Genomic DNA, 17,284 nt, shown 5'->3' with positions numbered 1-17,284 from the left:
AAGAGGCTTCCTTCTGGGACGACAGCCATGCAGACCAATTTGATGCAGTGTGCGGCGTATGGTCTGAGCACTGACAGGCTGACCCCCCACCCCTTCAACCTCTGCAGCAGTGCTGGCAGCACTCATACGTCTATTTCTCAAACACAACCTCTGGATATGACGCTGAGCACGTGCACTCAACTTCTTTGGTCTGAGAGAGTATGAGAGACTGAACGCGATAACACCAACTTTAACACACCTGCTCCCCATTCACACCTGAGACCTTGTAACACTAATGAGTCACATGACACCGGGGAGAGAAAATGGCTAATTGGGCCCAATTTGGACATTTTCACTTAGGGGTGTACTCACTTTTGTGGCCAGCGGTTTAGACATTAATGGCTGTGTGTTGAGTTATTTTGAGGGGACAGCAAATTTACACTGTTATACAAGCTGTACACTCACTACTTTACATTGTAGCAAAGTATAATTTCTTCAGTGTTGTCACATGAAAAGATATAATAAAATATTTACAAAAATGTGAGGGGTGTACTCACTTCTGTGAGATACTGTATCTAAATAGAAAAGCCCAACAGGTTTGCTCAATATTTACATTGCTAACATTGGGCTTTTGGGGTTTCATACGTAAACTTCACTAGTCCCAATTTTTAACTACTAGGGCTCCTCATTACAAGTAAATTATGTGAAAGAGACAAAAACAGGAAAAAAAACTTTACTGAGAGGAGTTACAATGGTCTGATATTCTAATGTGTTTCTGCAGCAAAAAGTTTGGAATAAAAGTGAAGAAGAAACACAGGAAAGGACACAAGGGTGTTGTAATCGCAAACAAAAATGCTCTAGGTAAGACCATGAATGCAAACACTGGGCCTATGTTACATAAGATGTAGAGTATTTCATGAGGATTAACTGCATGGTTTTGTTGACAGAGATATTCAAAACCATAAATTCAGACATATGGCAGCTGATCTTACAAAGGTTTAAAATGTTTGTAAACCAATTCTGACTGAGCTGGTTTAATCGTTACGTTTTAGAGGCTGAGCCTGAAACTAATCCTGGCGATCCAGACGTGGTAAACGTACTCCAGCCTGGACCCTCTGAAGCGTCCACCTCTGCACCCCTTTCCTTCAGACAGACTGCTAATACTAAGAGGTACTTTTTGTTTTTCTCTCCAAACTTTACACAGTGTAATGTGTTATTTCTTGTAGATTATGTACAACATGTTCATGTTTTTACTTTTTCTGACTTAAAAGGTGTAAACCTGTGGTCAAGATCTTGGAAGGTGAAAGCAAACCACAACATTTCCAGGTAGAATTCAATACATTTTGAGTAAAAGTTGCAGTTATTTCTTGCTTAGAGATGATAAAGCGTATATTCTTAATATTGAGAGTCAAAATCTGTTCTTCCTAAGATCTCCATCAATATAACAGAGGCTAGGCAACTAGTCGGGGACAATATAGACCCTAGTGTCGTGATTGAAATTGGAGATGAGAAAAAGCAGACGTCTGTGAAAGAAGGAACCAACGCTCCCTTTTACAATGAGGTGATCATGCTGTCTTTGATGGACACTTTCTGATAGTGGCATTAATGGAAAAAATTAATAACCGTGTTCTTCTCATCCCAACAGTATCTTGTATTTGACTTCTTTTGCAATCAAGACATCTTTTTTGACAAAGTCATCAAACTATCTGTAAGTACTTAGGCTAAACAAAATGATTTTCTTGATGTAAGCTGCAATGCTTACTTTTGTGCACTTCTCTCAAAGGTCATGCACTCAAAGATCATGAAGAGCTACTGTGTGGGAACCTTCAAGATTGATGTTGGGACAGTTTACTCCCAGCCTGGTAAACACTTGGTTTGCATTTGGTCACATCTTTTCTTTAACTAGAGAGATAAAAGTTCAGAATCTGGTCTGAGATTTGGATTATTGGTTATTCTACTTGTAAAACAACACTAAATCTTGTCTTGCTGTGCCAGGCCATCAGTTCATCAATAAGTGGGCCATGCTCACAGACCCCACTGACATCCGCACAGGGGTGAAAGGTCACCTGAAGTGTGATATCAGTGTGTCAGGAAAGGGAGATGTTGCAGCACCGTCCCAGAAGTTCAGTGATGCTGAAGAACAGATAGAAAAGTAAGATCTCAGTTTGTTTTATGGCATATTAAAGATTGAATGCAATAAAAAATACAAATCTCATCTACTATTTTAAGATTGTTATTCTGGACATCCATGGTGGCAGATATCTAAGAAACCATTTATAATTTAGGATACGCGTTGTTACTTTAGTATTCAGACAATAAAGATTAATTCAGTGACTTTCCTTTCTGATAAACTGCCACTACATCTTTTTTGTGTCTCATGAAAAACCTTTGTCCTCCTCCAGACACCTCCTGCTTCCCGAGGGCTTAAACCCTGAACGGCCGTGGTCTCGGTTTTACGTGATCGTGTACCGTGCTGAAGGTCTTCCCAGAATAAACTCCAGTATTATGGCCAACGTGACCAAAGCCTTTGTTGGAGACACGACAGCCCTCATAGATCCTTATGTAGAGGTGTCATTCTTCGGTCAAGTTGTAAGCTCACAATTCAGTGCTTATTACAAAACAAACCCACTTAAAGTTATAGTTAACCAAAAATGAAAACATTCTGTCATTATTACTTAGCCTCAGTGAATGTTATTTTAGTATTAGTTCTGTCATGACAACTCTCGGAGGGATTGGCATGGTAATGTACATGACAATGTTAATGTATTTGGTCTTGGCGGAATAGATCTGCTACGCTGCTGCGGCAGAGCAAGTACCGAGACTTGAAGATGCATCATCACACAAAATATACAGACACTCAATCCCTCCTACCACACAAAACCAACAAATGTAATGTGTTTAAGACAATACACCATGACAGTGCTCACAGCAAATTATCAAAATTACTCTCCCATTGATTTACTATTGCTTGGCCCTCTGTAATTTCACTGCTGGACCTCCAATCACAGAGCCGCAGACGCTAGGCGGAAACATTCAAATATGGAGAAAATGGGCGGTGTTCATAAGTCCATTCACTGAATAGGCAGATTTGGAGAAGTTGTTGTTGTTTTTTTTCTCAGAGAAATTATATTTATTTTATTTAGATGATGTTTGTCTAGTTATGAATTGCTTAAATAAAATGTGTAATAACTATTTTTGTATTTAAAATACTATATATTTAAAACATTTATTTAAAAATTGTAAATATTATTTTTGCAATAAGTTAGGCCTCTCTCTGAGAGGCCGACTTGCATGAACGGTCGGTGCTTTTTGGCAGTTTGTTTGTTTGTAGCATGTTATTTTAGTGTTATGATCAGTATTCGGGTATACTGGTTAGTGACTGTGGTTGTATAGCAATGTATACAGTATATGTGATACTTGCTTTCTTTATTTTCTGCTTGAAAGGGCAGGACATCTACTCAGAAGAGCACAGCAGACCCAGTGTGGAACGAGCAGGTGGTGTTTAAAGAGATGTTTCCTCCACTGTGTCAAAGACTGAAGATTCGGGTTCTGGATGAGGGAAGCATGAATGATGTGGCCATTGGGACTCATTACATTGATCTACACACCATCTCAAATGACAATGATGGAGACAATGGTTCGCCATTTCATTACATTGTTAAAAAAAAAAGGTTTTCGATTATAGTGGCCACAAAAAGTATTTGGACTCCATAGAAATGTCTGAAAATTATTCTGTTAGAAAAACAAAATACAAAAAATATCAAACTAAGTACCATCTTCAAACAAATGGCGGTAGTAATTTAGCATACTATAATTTAATATTTCATTGCTCTTCTCAAGGTTTCCTGCCCACATTCGGACCGGCATGGATCAACCTCTATGGTTCACTTCGTAATTCCACACTGGTGGACGACAGCCAGGAGCTGAACGAGGGTGTTGGAGAGGGGGTGTCCTACAGAGGCAGGGTTTACATAGAGCTGAGTGTGGAGATCCTGTCTGGAGGTGCTCCTGACTCTAAATCCCTGCTCTCAAAAATCAGTCTGAAAGATACCAAGGGAGGAAAAGCAGGGGCGAAAGATCCCAAAACTGGGACTGGAGCCGGAAGAGAGGAAGAGAAGTCCAAGACTGTAGGGCCTGAGGTGATGCCAGTGGAGCCCCCACAGAAGGTGAAGGTTTCCACAGCAGTCCTTCTTCTTTTTACTCTACTCTTTAATCTGTCCATCTTTATACAATTTTTTTGCCCTTTTTCTTTCCATTACACTAACATTTCCATTATATTGTAAAGCCACCCAAGTCATTGTTTAATTTTAATTTAGATAAATGATGAAGACATGGAAACTTTCCTGCTCTTTGGCTGTGTGTTTGAGGCCTCTATGATTGACAGAAGAATCGGTGATAGACCTGTCAGCCTTGAGTTCACCATTGGTAAACATTACAGTTTTTACATTCAGCAACATGGCACTGACCACAAATAGGATCAAAATAGGGTCTGAAACGCATACGTTTACATTTTTTTCTGGTCATGGTGGAGTTAATGATTTAATGATTAATGTTCATAGTCAGCCTTTATGAGGATAAACTAAATATTAAATTTTTATTTTCAGTATATTTTTGTGAAGTTTGTCATTTTTTTCAACCCTGTTTCCAAGTGTTGTATGTCTAAATGTACAGCAATAATTCTAGATGTTTTTTAACTAAATTTAAAAAACATAGAATGGATCAATAAAAGAGGCATATTTATCCAACTAAGCTGTCACTCAGTAGAGACTCTAGTTTGAGACCAAGTATTGGTTTAATCTCTCATAAATAAAAGAAAATATATGTTTTTTAATTGTTATTGGCATTTTTTCCATAAAATATATTTGGTAACAGGGCTGAACAGTTGAGCTAAATGAATACATTCAACACTCCATTTGTCAAGCTCTTCTTGAGTGTCACAACTGTTAGAAATGTTCAGTTCTTTGTAATAGAAAAATATTGTGTTAACAAGGTTGAACACAATTTGGGGGGCACAGATAATTTTTGTAGTTAAAATTACTTAAACGTTTTACTGTAACATACTAAATGTCTTTGAACGGATAATGTCAATATTATGAAATTGATATACTAACAATAATATGACCCCTTTAAATGTGTGCTTGTTTATTCAGGTAACTTTGGGAACTTAATTGATGGTACTGCACCACCTCCTTCAAAGAAAAAGCTTGAAGATGTGTCAGTGACCACTCCTCTATTGGACACTGCAGCAGCAATGCCGTGCAAATCTACTACTACACCAGAAAGACCTCTTTTTGGAGATGCACAGAGGTGCTTACAACACAAGTTTATAACAAGTTTATACCTTCATTAAATAATGGAAAATACCTTAGTCATGACTGGACCCATACTCTTGTTTGTGCAGGCATTACATGCACTTGCCCATTGGAACGCAGAAGCCTTGCGTGTATATTTATAGCAGCTGGGAGGATCGAGCGTACCGACTCCATCACGCCAACATGCTGGACACAATTGCCCTGATGTTTGTATGTGATGTGAACCCTCAACCCCGTAGTGTTTTATTACAGTACCATGTAATCAGCTAGTAGTTCATGTGATTCTTTTCATTTAATGTTTATCAGGAGGAGGGCGTCACTAAGGTGGCAGAATTGGATAAAATGTTGTCTCCAGAAGCCGGGACTCTCATGCATCATGTTCTTCGGGAGTTTAGAAGAGATGCCAGGTAAGTCTAATGACCATAGGGAGTTAATGGAGATATTCAGTGATACCAGAACAAAAGCTCTTTACCATTAATAGGGTCATAACATAATTTTTTTTAAATGTTAGTAAAGTTTCATGTTCAAAGACCTTACAATGTGACAGGGTGAAACAATTTTCTGAACACCCAATAGGTGTCACTGTTGGGATAGTTTTCACTTTTGTGTCACGGTTCTGCATTCTGAAAGTTACAGTGTTTTTATAGCAAAACCAGGTGTTTTATTTCACAAGATGAAAGACAATGTATTATTCATGAACTGTATAAAATGTCTGTTCACCCAAAAATGAAAATTCTGTCATAATTTACTCACCCTTATGTTGTTTCAATTGTTTTTTATCCATGGTCCATTTATTTATTTATTTATTTTAGTCCATACAATGAAAGTCTTTAGGATCCAATGTTGTTTTGGACCCCATTGACTTTCATTGTATGCACAAAAACAATTGGGACGTTCTTCTTTTGTGTTCCACAGAAGAAAGATACAGTTATGTAAAAACATGCGAAGATAGAATTTTTATTTGTGGGTGACCTATCCCTTTAATGTGCTCTCTTTAATGAAATTCTAAAACTGTGTCCTAATTATGTTTCTGCTGGATGTAATGGTATTTTTACTGCAGCGAGTTTATTGCTTTTGCTGAAAAGAAGGTGAAGGGAAGCAACTTGACCTTACTGGACAAAAAGAGGCTCACTCTGTGCAAACAGGAGCTGGTGGGTCTCTTCTGTGCATGCTCTCATTATTAAAGACCTCTATCTGTAAAACTTCAGACTAGCCCTCTGTCTTTTACTGTTCTTGTATGACTGTGAATTATTGCTCATTGCTGCTTTTCCTCCAGTCTAGTTCAACTCATTATTTTCACAACCAAAATATAACATTTGTAAAGAAAGGAATTTGTAGGACATTTAAAGAGGTGTATAGGATCACGAGAATATAAATTCCACATGCGAAGATAGAATTTTTATTTGTGGGTGACCTATCCCTTTAATGTGCTCTCTTTAATGAAATTCTAAAACTGTGTCCTAATTATGTTTCTGCTGGATGTAATGGTATTTTTACTGCAGCGAGTTTATTGCTTTTGCTGAAAAGAAGGTGAAGGGAAGCAACTTGACCTTACTGGACAAAAAGAGGCTCACTCTGTGCAAACAGGAGCTGGTGGGTCTCTTCTGTGCATGCTCTCATTATTAAAGACCTCTATCTGTAAAACTTCAGACTAGCCCTCTGTCTTTTACTGTTCTTGTATGACTGTGAATTATTGCTCATTGCTGCTTTTCCTCCACAGTCTAGTTCAACTCATTATTTTCACAACCAAAATATAACATTTGTAAAGAAAGGAATTTGTAGGACATTTAAAGAGGTGTATAGGATCACGAGAATATAAATTCCGGGAAGTGTATTTAAACTATTTAAACTTGTGGTGCTTGTATATTAGTCTTTGGTTTTCTTTGCTGCTCTTCAGGAGAGTATGACAGAAGTAGCAGGAGGACTCCTTGAGCCCAAGAGGAGATCTTTGACTGTAAAAGAGATGATGCTGGAAGTCCAGAAAATTAAAAAGAAACTTAGATTCCTCGTGGAAGAGGTTGTTATTTTGTGTCATTGTTATATGCACATCCTTGAACTCTTATACGTATAATGTAAGTCTCCATCATTACTAATATTTATCTTCATCTCATGCCTTTCTCAGCCTCAACACACTTTACCAGATGTGTTTGTGAGTCTGGTCAGTAATAACAAGCGTCTGGCGTGTGCCAGAATTCCTGCTCGTCATCTGCTCTTCTCACAAAGCCCAGAGCAGAGAGGCCGAGACTGTGGGAAGATCAAGACCCTGTTCCTCAAGGTCTGAACTCTGTAATCAAATAGAAAATTGACAAATGCTAAATACCTTTTGTTGGCACTTCTCCTGTAACTTTTAAAAGGAAATGTGTCTTTCAGCCTCCAGGGAAGCGTGGACCAGGGTGGACAGTCCAGGCTAAACTTAATGTGTATTTATGGCTGGGAACTAGCAGAGATTCATCCCACATGTTGGACAATCTCCCATCAGGCTTTGAACTGGAAGGCATCTCATCTGAGGACAGGACTGGCCCTCCTCCTGATTATTTACTTTACACAGGCAAGACTGCTCAGCGCTCTGTGTTGTTGTTGTTTTTTCAGTATCCATTCTTTTTATCTGTAAGACACTGATTTGCATGTTGACCCTGTTTGTTGTTGGTTTGCAGAGCAGCACTTGTTCCAGCTGAGGGCTCATATGTACCAGGCTCGTGGTCTCATTGCAGCAGACAACACTGGCCTCTCAGACCCCTTTGCCTGGGTGTCTTTTCTGTCCAGTAGCCAAAGCACTGGTGTAAGCATGAGTTTCTGTGACGATATTCTAGACAAAAATCCAATAGATGATGCTGCTAACTGCACTAGTGTATTCTGTATTAGAATATTCTTTCACTATAGTTGAGTTTAAATTAGACTTAACTTTTAACACGTACAGATCCAGAAGTGCAAATATGTCTATATATATAATGGTATTATTATGGTTCAATGAAAAAGTGCAAGGTTTTGAAGTACAGGAAGTTTAATTAGTGAAACGGTCGTCAAAATACATTTTAGAAGATGTATAGAGAAATAAAAGCACCTAGTTTACATATACATACTTGGTTTTGGATAATTAGCCACAAAAGGATATAATTACCTCAAAGCAAATGATCTTATTATGTGAAAAGGTAATTGATATTTGTTCATATTGAACATTTTTTTAGATCATCAAGCAAACACTGACTCCCACATGGAATCAGCTGATCCTGATAAATAATGTGTGTCTGTGTGGAGGGCTTTATGAAATAGTCCAGGAGCCACCAATTGTTGTGATTGAAGTGTATGATGATGATGCAGTGGTGAGGAAAATATATTCCCTTATACAGTATGCAGACTACAAATGTAGGTATTGTCCTAGTGTGGATTGTCCTGTAGTTTAATTAACCATTATATGCAGCTGAAAAAAGCTGCTGTATTGTTTCTCTTCATCTTTGCCGTATCTGTCTTAAATATTTTTGAGCTGAAGCGATGGTTTGCTTTCTCCAGGGTATAGAGTACCTGGGGTCGACAGTGGCTGTTCCTGTAGTCAGACTGTCAGATGAGCGATACTCCCCTCCTCAGCTGCAGTACAGCCCTCTGTTCTGTGGCAGTCTGTCAGGAGGAGACATACTGGGAGCATTTGAACTCATTCAGGTCCAGTCTTACAAACACAACACATGACAGTAATGTGCATTTACAGTACAGATGTGGTTGAATCTGCTATTTATTCATATTACTCTTACGTCTACTACTACTGCTATAAATAATAATAATATTTATAGTATAATTGTCTTGTCCCATGATCTTGTAGATCTCCAAATCAGGTGAACACACACTTCCTGATTTAGATGAGCCGGATGGAGGGGTTATTCCAGTGCCCTCATACATTCGACCTGTGCTCTGCAAGTACAGAATTGAGGTGAACAAGCTGTGACTTATGGTCTATATGTTAAATACAAAAAATGGGTAACCATTTCATTACCATTCTTATGAAGGTACATTGCATTGCTCTCTAGTTTAGCTGACAGTTGTAAAAATCATTGCATAGCGTGAGACAGATTTTGTGTGTTTGCAGCCATTTCATTTCATACATTGACAGTAAAGACTTTGTTTTCTTTTAGATTCATGGTCGTTAGTCATTTGAATCCCAGGGCCATCATTATTCTTGAAAATCATTTATGAACCAATGATTTCATAAGTTCATAAACAATTTCTAAGCACCCACATACACAAAATGATAATATATTTATTGTATGTTTTATATTAACACTGTATACGGATTTTCTTTTAAACATATATGCATGGGTCAAAGACATTAAGATGTCCGCATCAAAAGAAATTTGCAAAAGTGATTGTATGTCCATAGAAAGCACATTAATATAAGTAAATTGTCTACTTTTAAGGTTTGAAATATGTTTTTGGAGAATAAAATGTCAAAATTTGGTTGAAATAATGTTCCACTGTCATTCAGTGTAACACAATATATTATGTAAAAATTCAAACATGCTTATTCTGATGTGTACATATTAAAATATATAAAAGAATAAGGGAGCATATTAAATTTGATTGTGTTTTAAATGAGTAAAAAATTCTTACTGACAAATGGGCAAAACCTAGGATAGTGGCAAATTTTAAAAATGTAAAATTACAACTAATTAGTATTTGGGGCGAAAGTAATTAGTCTTTTAATATGTCATAAATTGATTTTTGTTGTAAATATGCCTGAAAAGATTGTTACACTGAATGACATTTTCTTTCACAGGTTCCAAAAAAAATATTAAGCATCACAACAGTTTCAACACTGATAATAAATCAGCATATTAGAATGATTTCTGAAGGATCAAGTGACACTGAAGACTGGAGTAATGGCTGATGAATATTCAGCATTGCATCACAGAAATAAATTATATTTTGAAGTATATTAAAATAGAAAACCAATATTACAAATTGCAGTAATATTTCACAATATTACTGTTTTTTTCTGTATTTTTGATCAAAGAAATACAGCCTTAATGGGCATGAGAGTCGCCATTAAAAAACATTAAAGATCTTACTGATCCCAAACTTTTGAACAGCAGTGTACATACATACAATACAGATTTGAATAATTCAGGTTCAGCTACATCATTGCATTCTATAAACCTATTCAGGGCAATTCCTATAAATGCACCACATTTTCGCTTTTGAATTTGCTTTCTGCTAGACATATTTACATCTTTCATGCGTCAACTTGTGACATCTTGTTCTGAAACCTTTGTTACTCAGAGCTTTTTCGTTTGGTGTCAAACCACTATATATCTAATTAAAGATCTTTTCCCAAAAGTGTTGTGAATTCCTCTATCTCTCAAATGCCATTCATTATCTGATCAGTGTTTACACATATAGACAAAACTGCATGGTAGTAGTAGGAAACAGTCTTGTGGTCTACACTGTATACCAGGTCTCACTGTTATTAGGTGTTACTACATTTGTGCTCAAAAATGTGTAATGTGTAATAAAGTGTTATGTCTATTACAGAATTGTAATATGGATATGCCATTTTGACTTTTTGACTCTTTAACTAAATGTAGCTTTTTTCAGTGTACACTATGGATTGTCCTGTAGTTTGACTACAGTGTTTTTTGTGTACTATGAATACAAGTATTGTTGAGTTTGTGTTTCTGTGCACTGCAGGTTTTGTTCTGGGGCCTCAGAGAACTGAAGAAGGTTCAGCTTTTATCTGTCGATCGGCCCCAAGTTTTTATCAAGTGTGCAGGAGGAGGTGTCAACTCTTCAGTGATACAGAGTTATAAGAAAAACCCGAACTTCACAATACTTGTGGATGCCTTTGATGTGGTAAGTCAACTGCTGCAATAACAGAGTATATAATGTGTATGTACTCTCTGTTTCGTGTGATTCGCTTAGCGTTCAGCTGATCTCAGCATGTCTGTGACCGCTGTTATCTATCTGTAGGAGCTGCCTGAAGATGAACACCTCCTCCCTCCTCTCACTATCACTGTGGTGGACTGGAGGGCCTTTGGGAGGAGCACACTTGTGGGAAGTCATATGATCAACAACCTGGCCTTATTCAAACACATCCCCTTGCCCATCCAACAGCCCCAACCAGAACCCAGAAATATAGCAGGTACCACACGTCGCAGTTACAGTCCCAGTAACAAAATGTACTACACTGTCACATTTTTTCAACTAAAAATCGAACCTATTCCTCTAGCATGAGCAGTGCTGGGGAGTAACTAGTTACATGTAACTAAATTGTGTAATTTAATTACAAAATAAATGTAATTGTAATCAGTTACAGTTTCTGAGAAAAATGTGTAAATAAATTACAGTTACTTATGTTAATGATTACAAAGGGGCTACATCTGACTTTTTTCACACACACCCACATACAGATTTGATTGATTTCTTTCATAAATTGCAGTGACTGCTCTTAAAATATGAGACACAAATGTTTTAGGAGTTTAGGACACCGAATAGGACACATGCTTATTTAATAACTGTTTTATTTCCTATTTGGGTTTATGTATATGCTTTATTTTTTAAGATTAACAGTTTTTTCCAAGCCATTGTTAGATGCCAGTGTTTCCTGTCATAAACATGCAAAGATTTGATTTCAAAAACAGTACCATAGTTATTAAACTATTTCTTGTCAAATGTATCAAATGTAATCAGTTACATTACTTTAATAAAGTAATTGAAATCGTTGCACTACTAATTACATTTTAGATAGGGTAACTTGTAATCTGTAACCGATTACATTTTCAAAGTAACCTTCCCAATACTGAGCATGAAATAGTAATGTCTTAGGAAAATATTACGGGCCCAGCCCTTAATTATATAAAACCCCAGATGGTTTTGTGCAGGGATGCTTAATCTTGCATCTGCCCTGCTCAAACACATCTATCCGTTTTTTAAGAAATCACTAAACCTACCTTAAAAATAAAGGTGCTTCAAAAGGTTTTTCAAGCGATGCCATAGAAGAACCATTTTTGGTTCCACAAAGAACCATTCAGTTAAAGGTTCTTTAAAGAACCATCTCTTGCTTACCTTTTTGTAATCTGAAGAACTTTATTTCGCCACAAAGAACCTTTTGTGAAACAGAAAGGTTCTTCAGATGTTAAAGGTTCTTTATGGAACCATTTAGACAAAAAGGTTCTTCTATGGCATCGTGAAGCACCTTTATTTTTAAGAGTGTACTGAGCAATTAATAAAAATGATTGTTAAAATATAATTAAAAGTATGGTTTGTTTTTGGCCTTTAGTGGCTCAGCTGTCTCTGCAGCAGAGTGTTGTGCCACCACCCAATGAGGAGATCGCCATTGAAATAGAGCAGGAGGAAATAATCACCCCTGGCCCTAAAACTGAGCCAGACTTCCAGGACAAGAAGGTTTGTTTTTTGGATTGGCTAAACTAAAAAAATTGAGAAAACATCATATTAACACCAGTATTACCAAATATGTATCTAAAACATCCTGCCCCCCCCCCCCCAATTGAATCTACAGTATGTCTCTGATTCCTGAAAGCACATATGTGCAAGTAGAAGCATATAAACACATTACCAATCTACTATGACTATAAAACTCTTCATCAATGCCAGGTTTCGAAGAAGAGCAAACGAAGGTCTACGAAAAGGAAGAAACGCACCACAGCTGATGAGTCTGCTGATAATGTCATTGATTGGTGGACGAAATACTATGCATCAATGGAGAAGATCCAAGTGGTAAGCTTCCAAACTAGTTTGTTAGCAGGAGTTGGTCTTATTTGTCTTGTTTTTTTCTAACTAGTTGTTTTGTACCACAACTTCTTTCTTAGGCTAAGCAAAAGGAAAACAACCCATTTCCGCTGCTCTTTGAAAACAGTAAGTGATATCGGAGTTTATTCCAGAATCAGTCTTGTCCTCTAGATCATGTAGACAAGCCATGCTCCAGCTTTAGTCAAACATGATTACGTTATGATGTATTTCAGTAACTCCTCTGGAGAACATTATTTCCGAAGGATTGATCAGTCTGGGTAAGAATGACTGGGAGACTGGCCCTTTTTCTTGCGGTCAACGGGATTGCAGAATGTTTTGTTCACTATGCAAACCCTGTGCGTTTGAATGGAATTTAATTGTCTATATATTCATTTAAAACTTTTTTTTTTTAAGTAAATGGTGCTTACACAAGAGATCATACAACATTTTGCAATCCCAGATCTGCACCTGCATTTCTGAGTTTTGTGCACATACACTACTTTTCAAAAGTTTAAGGTCTGTAAGATTTGTTGATGTTTTTGAAAGAAGTTTCTTATGCTCACCAAAGCTGCATTCATTTGATCAGCAATACAGTTAAACTGTGATAATGTGAAATATTATTATAATTTACAACATTGGTTACTTTTAATGTAATTTAAAATGTAATTCTTTTTATGGAGGCAAAGCTGAATTTTCAGCAGCCATTGCTCCTTCAGTGTCACATAATCCTTTGAAATGATTTTAATATGCTGACTTGGTGCTTAAGAAACATTTATCAAAGTATGTTTATCAAAAGTATAGAGAAATATATTTATCAAATTAATTAAGCATTTGTTTCCTTAAATTGTGACCTTGAATAAAGAATATGTTCCCAGGGCTTATTGATGAATCCCCATAATTATTATTTTGTATTTTATTTATTTTTTTGCATGTCGTGCTGGCTCTGTACAAAAGAGAGAGAAGAGCATTTAACATTATAAATGTCTCGACTGTCAATTTAATATGTCCTTGCTAAATACAAGTGATAATTTCTTTCAAAAACAAATCTTACTGGCCCCAGATATTTGAGCATTTAGGATATAACAGTTTACTAATTTGCAGTGTATAAATGCATTAACTGTGTTGTGTCTGGTGAGGGTTAACAGCATGTCAAAAAACTAAAACGTGGTTTCTTGTTAATGGCAGTATTTTGGGAAGTTGTCAGCTGGTTGTTTTGTGTTGGCTGTGTAAGACACTGAAAACTGCTGGTGGAAGTGATAAAAGCATATTTATGTGATTGTTTAATCAAATAAATCTCTTAAAAGCAGTTTACCTTTAAAGTCATTTAGACTGTGTGCAAGTTATTTTGATATGCTGTTTTTGTGTGTGTGTGGTATCTTTAGCTTCAAACATTAAGGACAAGAAAAAGGAAGTGAATTACAAGAGTGTGATAGAACAGCCCAGGCTTTCAACACTACAGGTAAAATGTGTCATTACAATGCTTAGTTTACCTGCAAATATTTTCTATACATTAATTGAGGATTTATCCATTAAATGGATGTGCAGTCTCACTTGTCAATCACTCTAGGTGTATGACAAAGAGCTGGAGGCTGAGTTTGGGCCTTTTGACGACTGGGTTAAAACCTTCGAACTCTATCGAGGAAAGGCCAATGAGGAAGAAGGTTCTGCTGACGACAGATTTGTTGGGAAGTTTAAGGTAAAGCGGTTTCACATGAAGTGCCATTACATACATGGAGGCTTTTTAAGACCCAGGTCACAGGATTCCCATCACTGATTGTGCCATCAGGGCAGGTTTTGTCTGTACAAGCTGCCTGAAACGGATGAGGAGGAGGAGGATGGGTATTTGGATTCTGGGCAGTTTAAAATAAACCAGGGTATTCCTCCAAACACCGCAGTGGACGTCCTTATCCGTGTGTACATAGTTGCAGTAAGTACCTTTCGTATTTTTGATTCTGGAATATCAATGCTAATTAAAGCACTTATTGGTTCATTTTTGATCATTGTTACTTAACTCAGCTGGTAAAGCAAGAACACATTAAAATGATCAAAAGTGACACTTGAGATTTTTACAGGTTTCTTATTTCAAACAAATGCTATTCTTTTGGGCTTTCTTATTCATCAGTAATCTTTCGCCGTGCTCAACTGGGCTCACCACCACACGATACAGTCAAGTCACTCTCTTGTGCATTTTAGGCCTTCAACCTGCACCCTGCGGACCCAGATGGCAAAGCAGACCCTTACATAGTCCTGAAACTTGAGAAAACTGAGATCAAAGATAGAGACAATTACATCCCAAAGCAGCTCAACCCAGTGTTTGGAAGGTGAACACGCACAATGATTGAGAAAATCACTTTGAAATTCTTCTAACTCCATGTTTTTTTTTGAGGTTCATTCTTTCTTCATCTTCCTCTGCTGTTCAGATCCTTTGAATTTCAAGCCACTTTTCCCAAGGAATCCCTGCTAACTATTCTCATCTATGACTATGACACTGTTGGCGGTGATGATTTGATTGGAGAAACACAGATTGATTTGGAGAACCGTTTTTACAGCAGGCATCGAGCTACCTGCGGCCTGCCTACTGAATATGCCATGTGAGTATTTACTGCATATCATAACATTTTCATCTTCTCAAGTTAGTTTCATGCCCACCTTTGATGCATCAGCTGATGATGTTATGTGACCTAGTGAGGGTTATAATGCATGGAGGGACTGCATCAAGCCAACAGAACTGTTGATTAAGCTTTGCAAAGAAAACAGACTGGACAACCCTCACTTTTCTCCAGGACGTATTACCATTGGCAGCAAAGTTTTTACGGGGAAAACTGTATTTGCTGATGAAGGTAGGTCATTCTTTTGGTGTACACCATGACATTGTTGATTAATAATTAGAGGAGCAATGTACCACAAGTGTTTGCTGCTGTTTCACAGATCAGATGGTGGAGTCATATGAGCACCTGGCCCTAAAGGTGCTGCAAAGGTGGCCTGAGATGCCCAATGGGGGTTGTAAACTTGTGCCAGAGCATATTGAAACTCGCGCACTCTACCTCAAGGACAAACCAGGAATAGACCAGGTAATGTGTGTTGTTTAGAGGTTAATGTAACCTAAATGCACTATATATACAGTGGTGTGAAAAAGTGTTGGCCACCTTCCTGTTGTTTTATTTTTTTGCATATTTGTCACGCTTAAAAGATTCAGATCATCAAACAAATTTTAATATTACACAAAGATAATGCAAGTAAATACAAAATGCAGTTTTTAAATTATGATTTTCTTTTATTAAGGGAAAAAAGCTGTCCAAACCTGCCTGGCCCTACGTGAAAAGTAATTGCCCCCTAAATCTAATAACTGGTTGTGCCATGCTTTGCAGCAACAACTGCAATAGTACATGTACAGTATGGGTGGTGACGTGAATGTAATTTTAATAAGTGTGCATTTACATGTTTCTCAGGGTCATCTGCAGATGTGGGTGGACATTTTTCCAATGGATATGCCTCATCCTGGCCCTCCTGTGGACATTTCCCCTCGCAAACCCAAAGGGTAAGGTGAAGATTCACAAAACCGTCTAACTAGGATGTTCTGGAAATGTAACACTTGTTTGAGCCATCTAATGTTATGTTTTTTTTATAAAGGTATGAGCTGAGGATCATTATCTGGAACACTGAAGATGTAATACTGGAGGACACCAACTTCATAACAGGACAGCAGTCAAGTGACATTTATGTCAAAGGGTAAGTGGATCACAGTAAACATAGACAATCTTTAATTATCTATAATAATTTTAATTATATATGTGTAATATATATGTACCAATATGTACTACTGTTCAAAAGTTTTGGGTCAGTAAGAATTTAAAAAAAAGTATTATTCAGCAAGAATGCATTGAATTGATCAAAGAATCCTGAAAAAAGTTGTGGTTTCCACAAACATTTTAAAGGGATAGTTCACCCAAAAATAAAAAAAAACATTAATTACCTTCATGTTGTTCCAAACTCATAAGAACTTTGTTCATCTTTGAAACCCAAATTAAGATATTTTTTATGAAATTCGAGAGCTTCCTGACCCTCTTTGTTTTCGGATTTCATCAAAAATATATTTTAATTTGTGGTCTGAAGATGAACAAAGGTTGTCTTATGAGTTTGGAAGAATATGAAGGTAATTAATGAAAGATTTTTTTATTTTTGGGTGAACTATCCCTTTAAGCATCTCGCAACACCGAAGACTGGAGTAATGGCTGCTGAAAATTCAGATTTGCATTTACATT

The 17,284-nt window shown here is 37.1% G+C and overlaps 1 protein-coding gene across 1 annotated transcript in view; it reads left to right on the top strand.

The window, feature by feature from the left end:
* The first annotated feature begins 1,765 nt into the window (after positions 1 to 1,765).
* The window catches only part of fer1l6 (fer-1 like family member 6), a 17,792-nt gene continuing 2,273 nt past the window's right edge, over positions 1,766 to 17,284 (top strand). The window contains exons 1-31 of the mRNA XM_016287292.1: positions 1,766 to 1,841; positions 1,975 to 2,131; positions 2,382 to 2,568; positions 3,424 to 3,616; positions 3,820 to 4,145; positions 4,296 to 4,404; positions 5,130 to 5,286; positions 5,381 to 5,501; positions 5,598 to 5,698; positions 6,352 to 6,442; positions 7,189 to 7,308; positions 7,414 to 7,566; positions 7,662 to 7,839; positions 7,946 to 8,070; positions 8,477 to 8,611; positions 8,799 to 8,945; positions 9,103 to 9,210; positions 10,965 to 11,126; positions 11,244 to 11,415; positions 12,553 to 12,677; positions 12,888 to 13,010; positions 13,103 to 13,148; positions 14,405 to 14,481; positions 14,590 to 14,718; positions 14,809 to 14,949; positions 15,216 to 15,343; positions 15,443 to 15,613; positions 15,708 to 15,862; positions 15,951 to 16,093; positions 16,472 to 16,560; positions 16,653 to 16,751. Of these exons, the coding sequence (XP_016142778.1) occupies positions 1,766 to 1,841; positions 1,975 to 2,131; positions 2,382 to 2,568; positions 3,424 to 3,616; positions 3,820 to 4,145; positions 4,296 to 4,404; positions 5,130 to 5,286; positions 5,381 to 5,501; positions 5,598 to 5,698; positions 6,352 to 6,442; positions 7,189 to 7,308; positions 7,414 to 7,566; positions 7,662 to 7,839; positions 7,946 to 8,070; positions 8,477 to 8,611; positions 8,799 to 8,945; positions 9,103 to 9,210; positions 10,965 to 11,126; positions 11,244 to 11,415; positions 12,553 to 12,677; positions 12,888 to 13,010; positions 13,103 to 13,148; positions 14,405 to 14,481; positions 14,590 to 14,718; positions 14,809 to 14,949; positions 15,216 to 15,343; positions 15,443 to 15,613; positions 15,708 to 15,862; positions 15,951 to 16,093; positions 16,472 to 16,560; positions 16,653 to 16,751 (4,244 nt within the window). The remainder of the gene's footprint in view (positions 1,842 to 1,974; positions 2,132 to 2,381; positions 2,569 to 3,423; positions 3,617 to 3,819; positions 4,146 to 4,295; positions 4,405 to 5,129; positions 5,287 to 5,380; positions 5,502 to 5,597; positions 5,699 to 6,351; positions 6,443 to 7,188; positions 7,309 to 7,413; positions 7,567 to 7,661; positions 7,840 to 7,945; positions 8,071 to 8,476; positions 8,612 to 8,798; positions 8,946 to 9,102; positions 9,211 to 10,964; positions 11,127 to 11,243; positions 11,416 to 12,552; positions 12,678 to 12,887; positions 13,011 to 13,102; positions 13,149 to 14,404; positions 14,482 to 14,589; positions 14,719 to 14,808; positions 14,950 to 15,215; positions 15,344 to 15,442; positions 15,614 to 15,707; positions 15,863 to 15,950; positions 16,094 to 16,471; positions 16,561 to 16,652; positions 16,752 to 17,284) is intronic.

Source organism: Sinocyclocheilus grahami, unplaced genomic scaffold, assembly GCF_001515645.1.
Source record: "Sinocyclocheilus grahami isolate Dianchi unplaced genomic scaffold, SAMN03320097.WGS_v1.1 scaffold220.1, whole genome shotgun sequence".
Lineage (NCBI taxonomy): Eukaryota > Metazoa > Chordata > Actinopteri > Cypriniformes > Cyprinidae > Sinocyclocheilus > Sinocyclocheilus grahami.
Note: the sequence above shows the minus strand (reverse complement) of the source record. Positions and strands in the feature narration are given on the sequence as shown.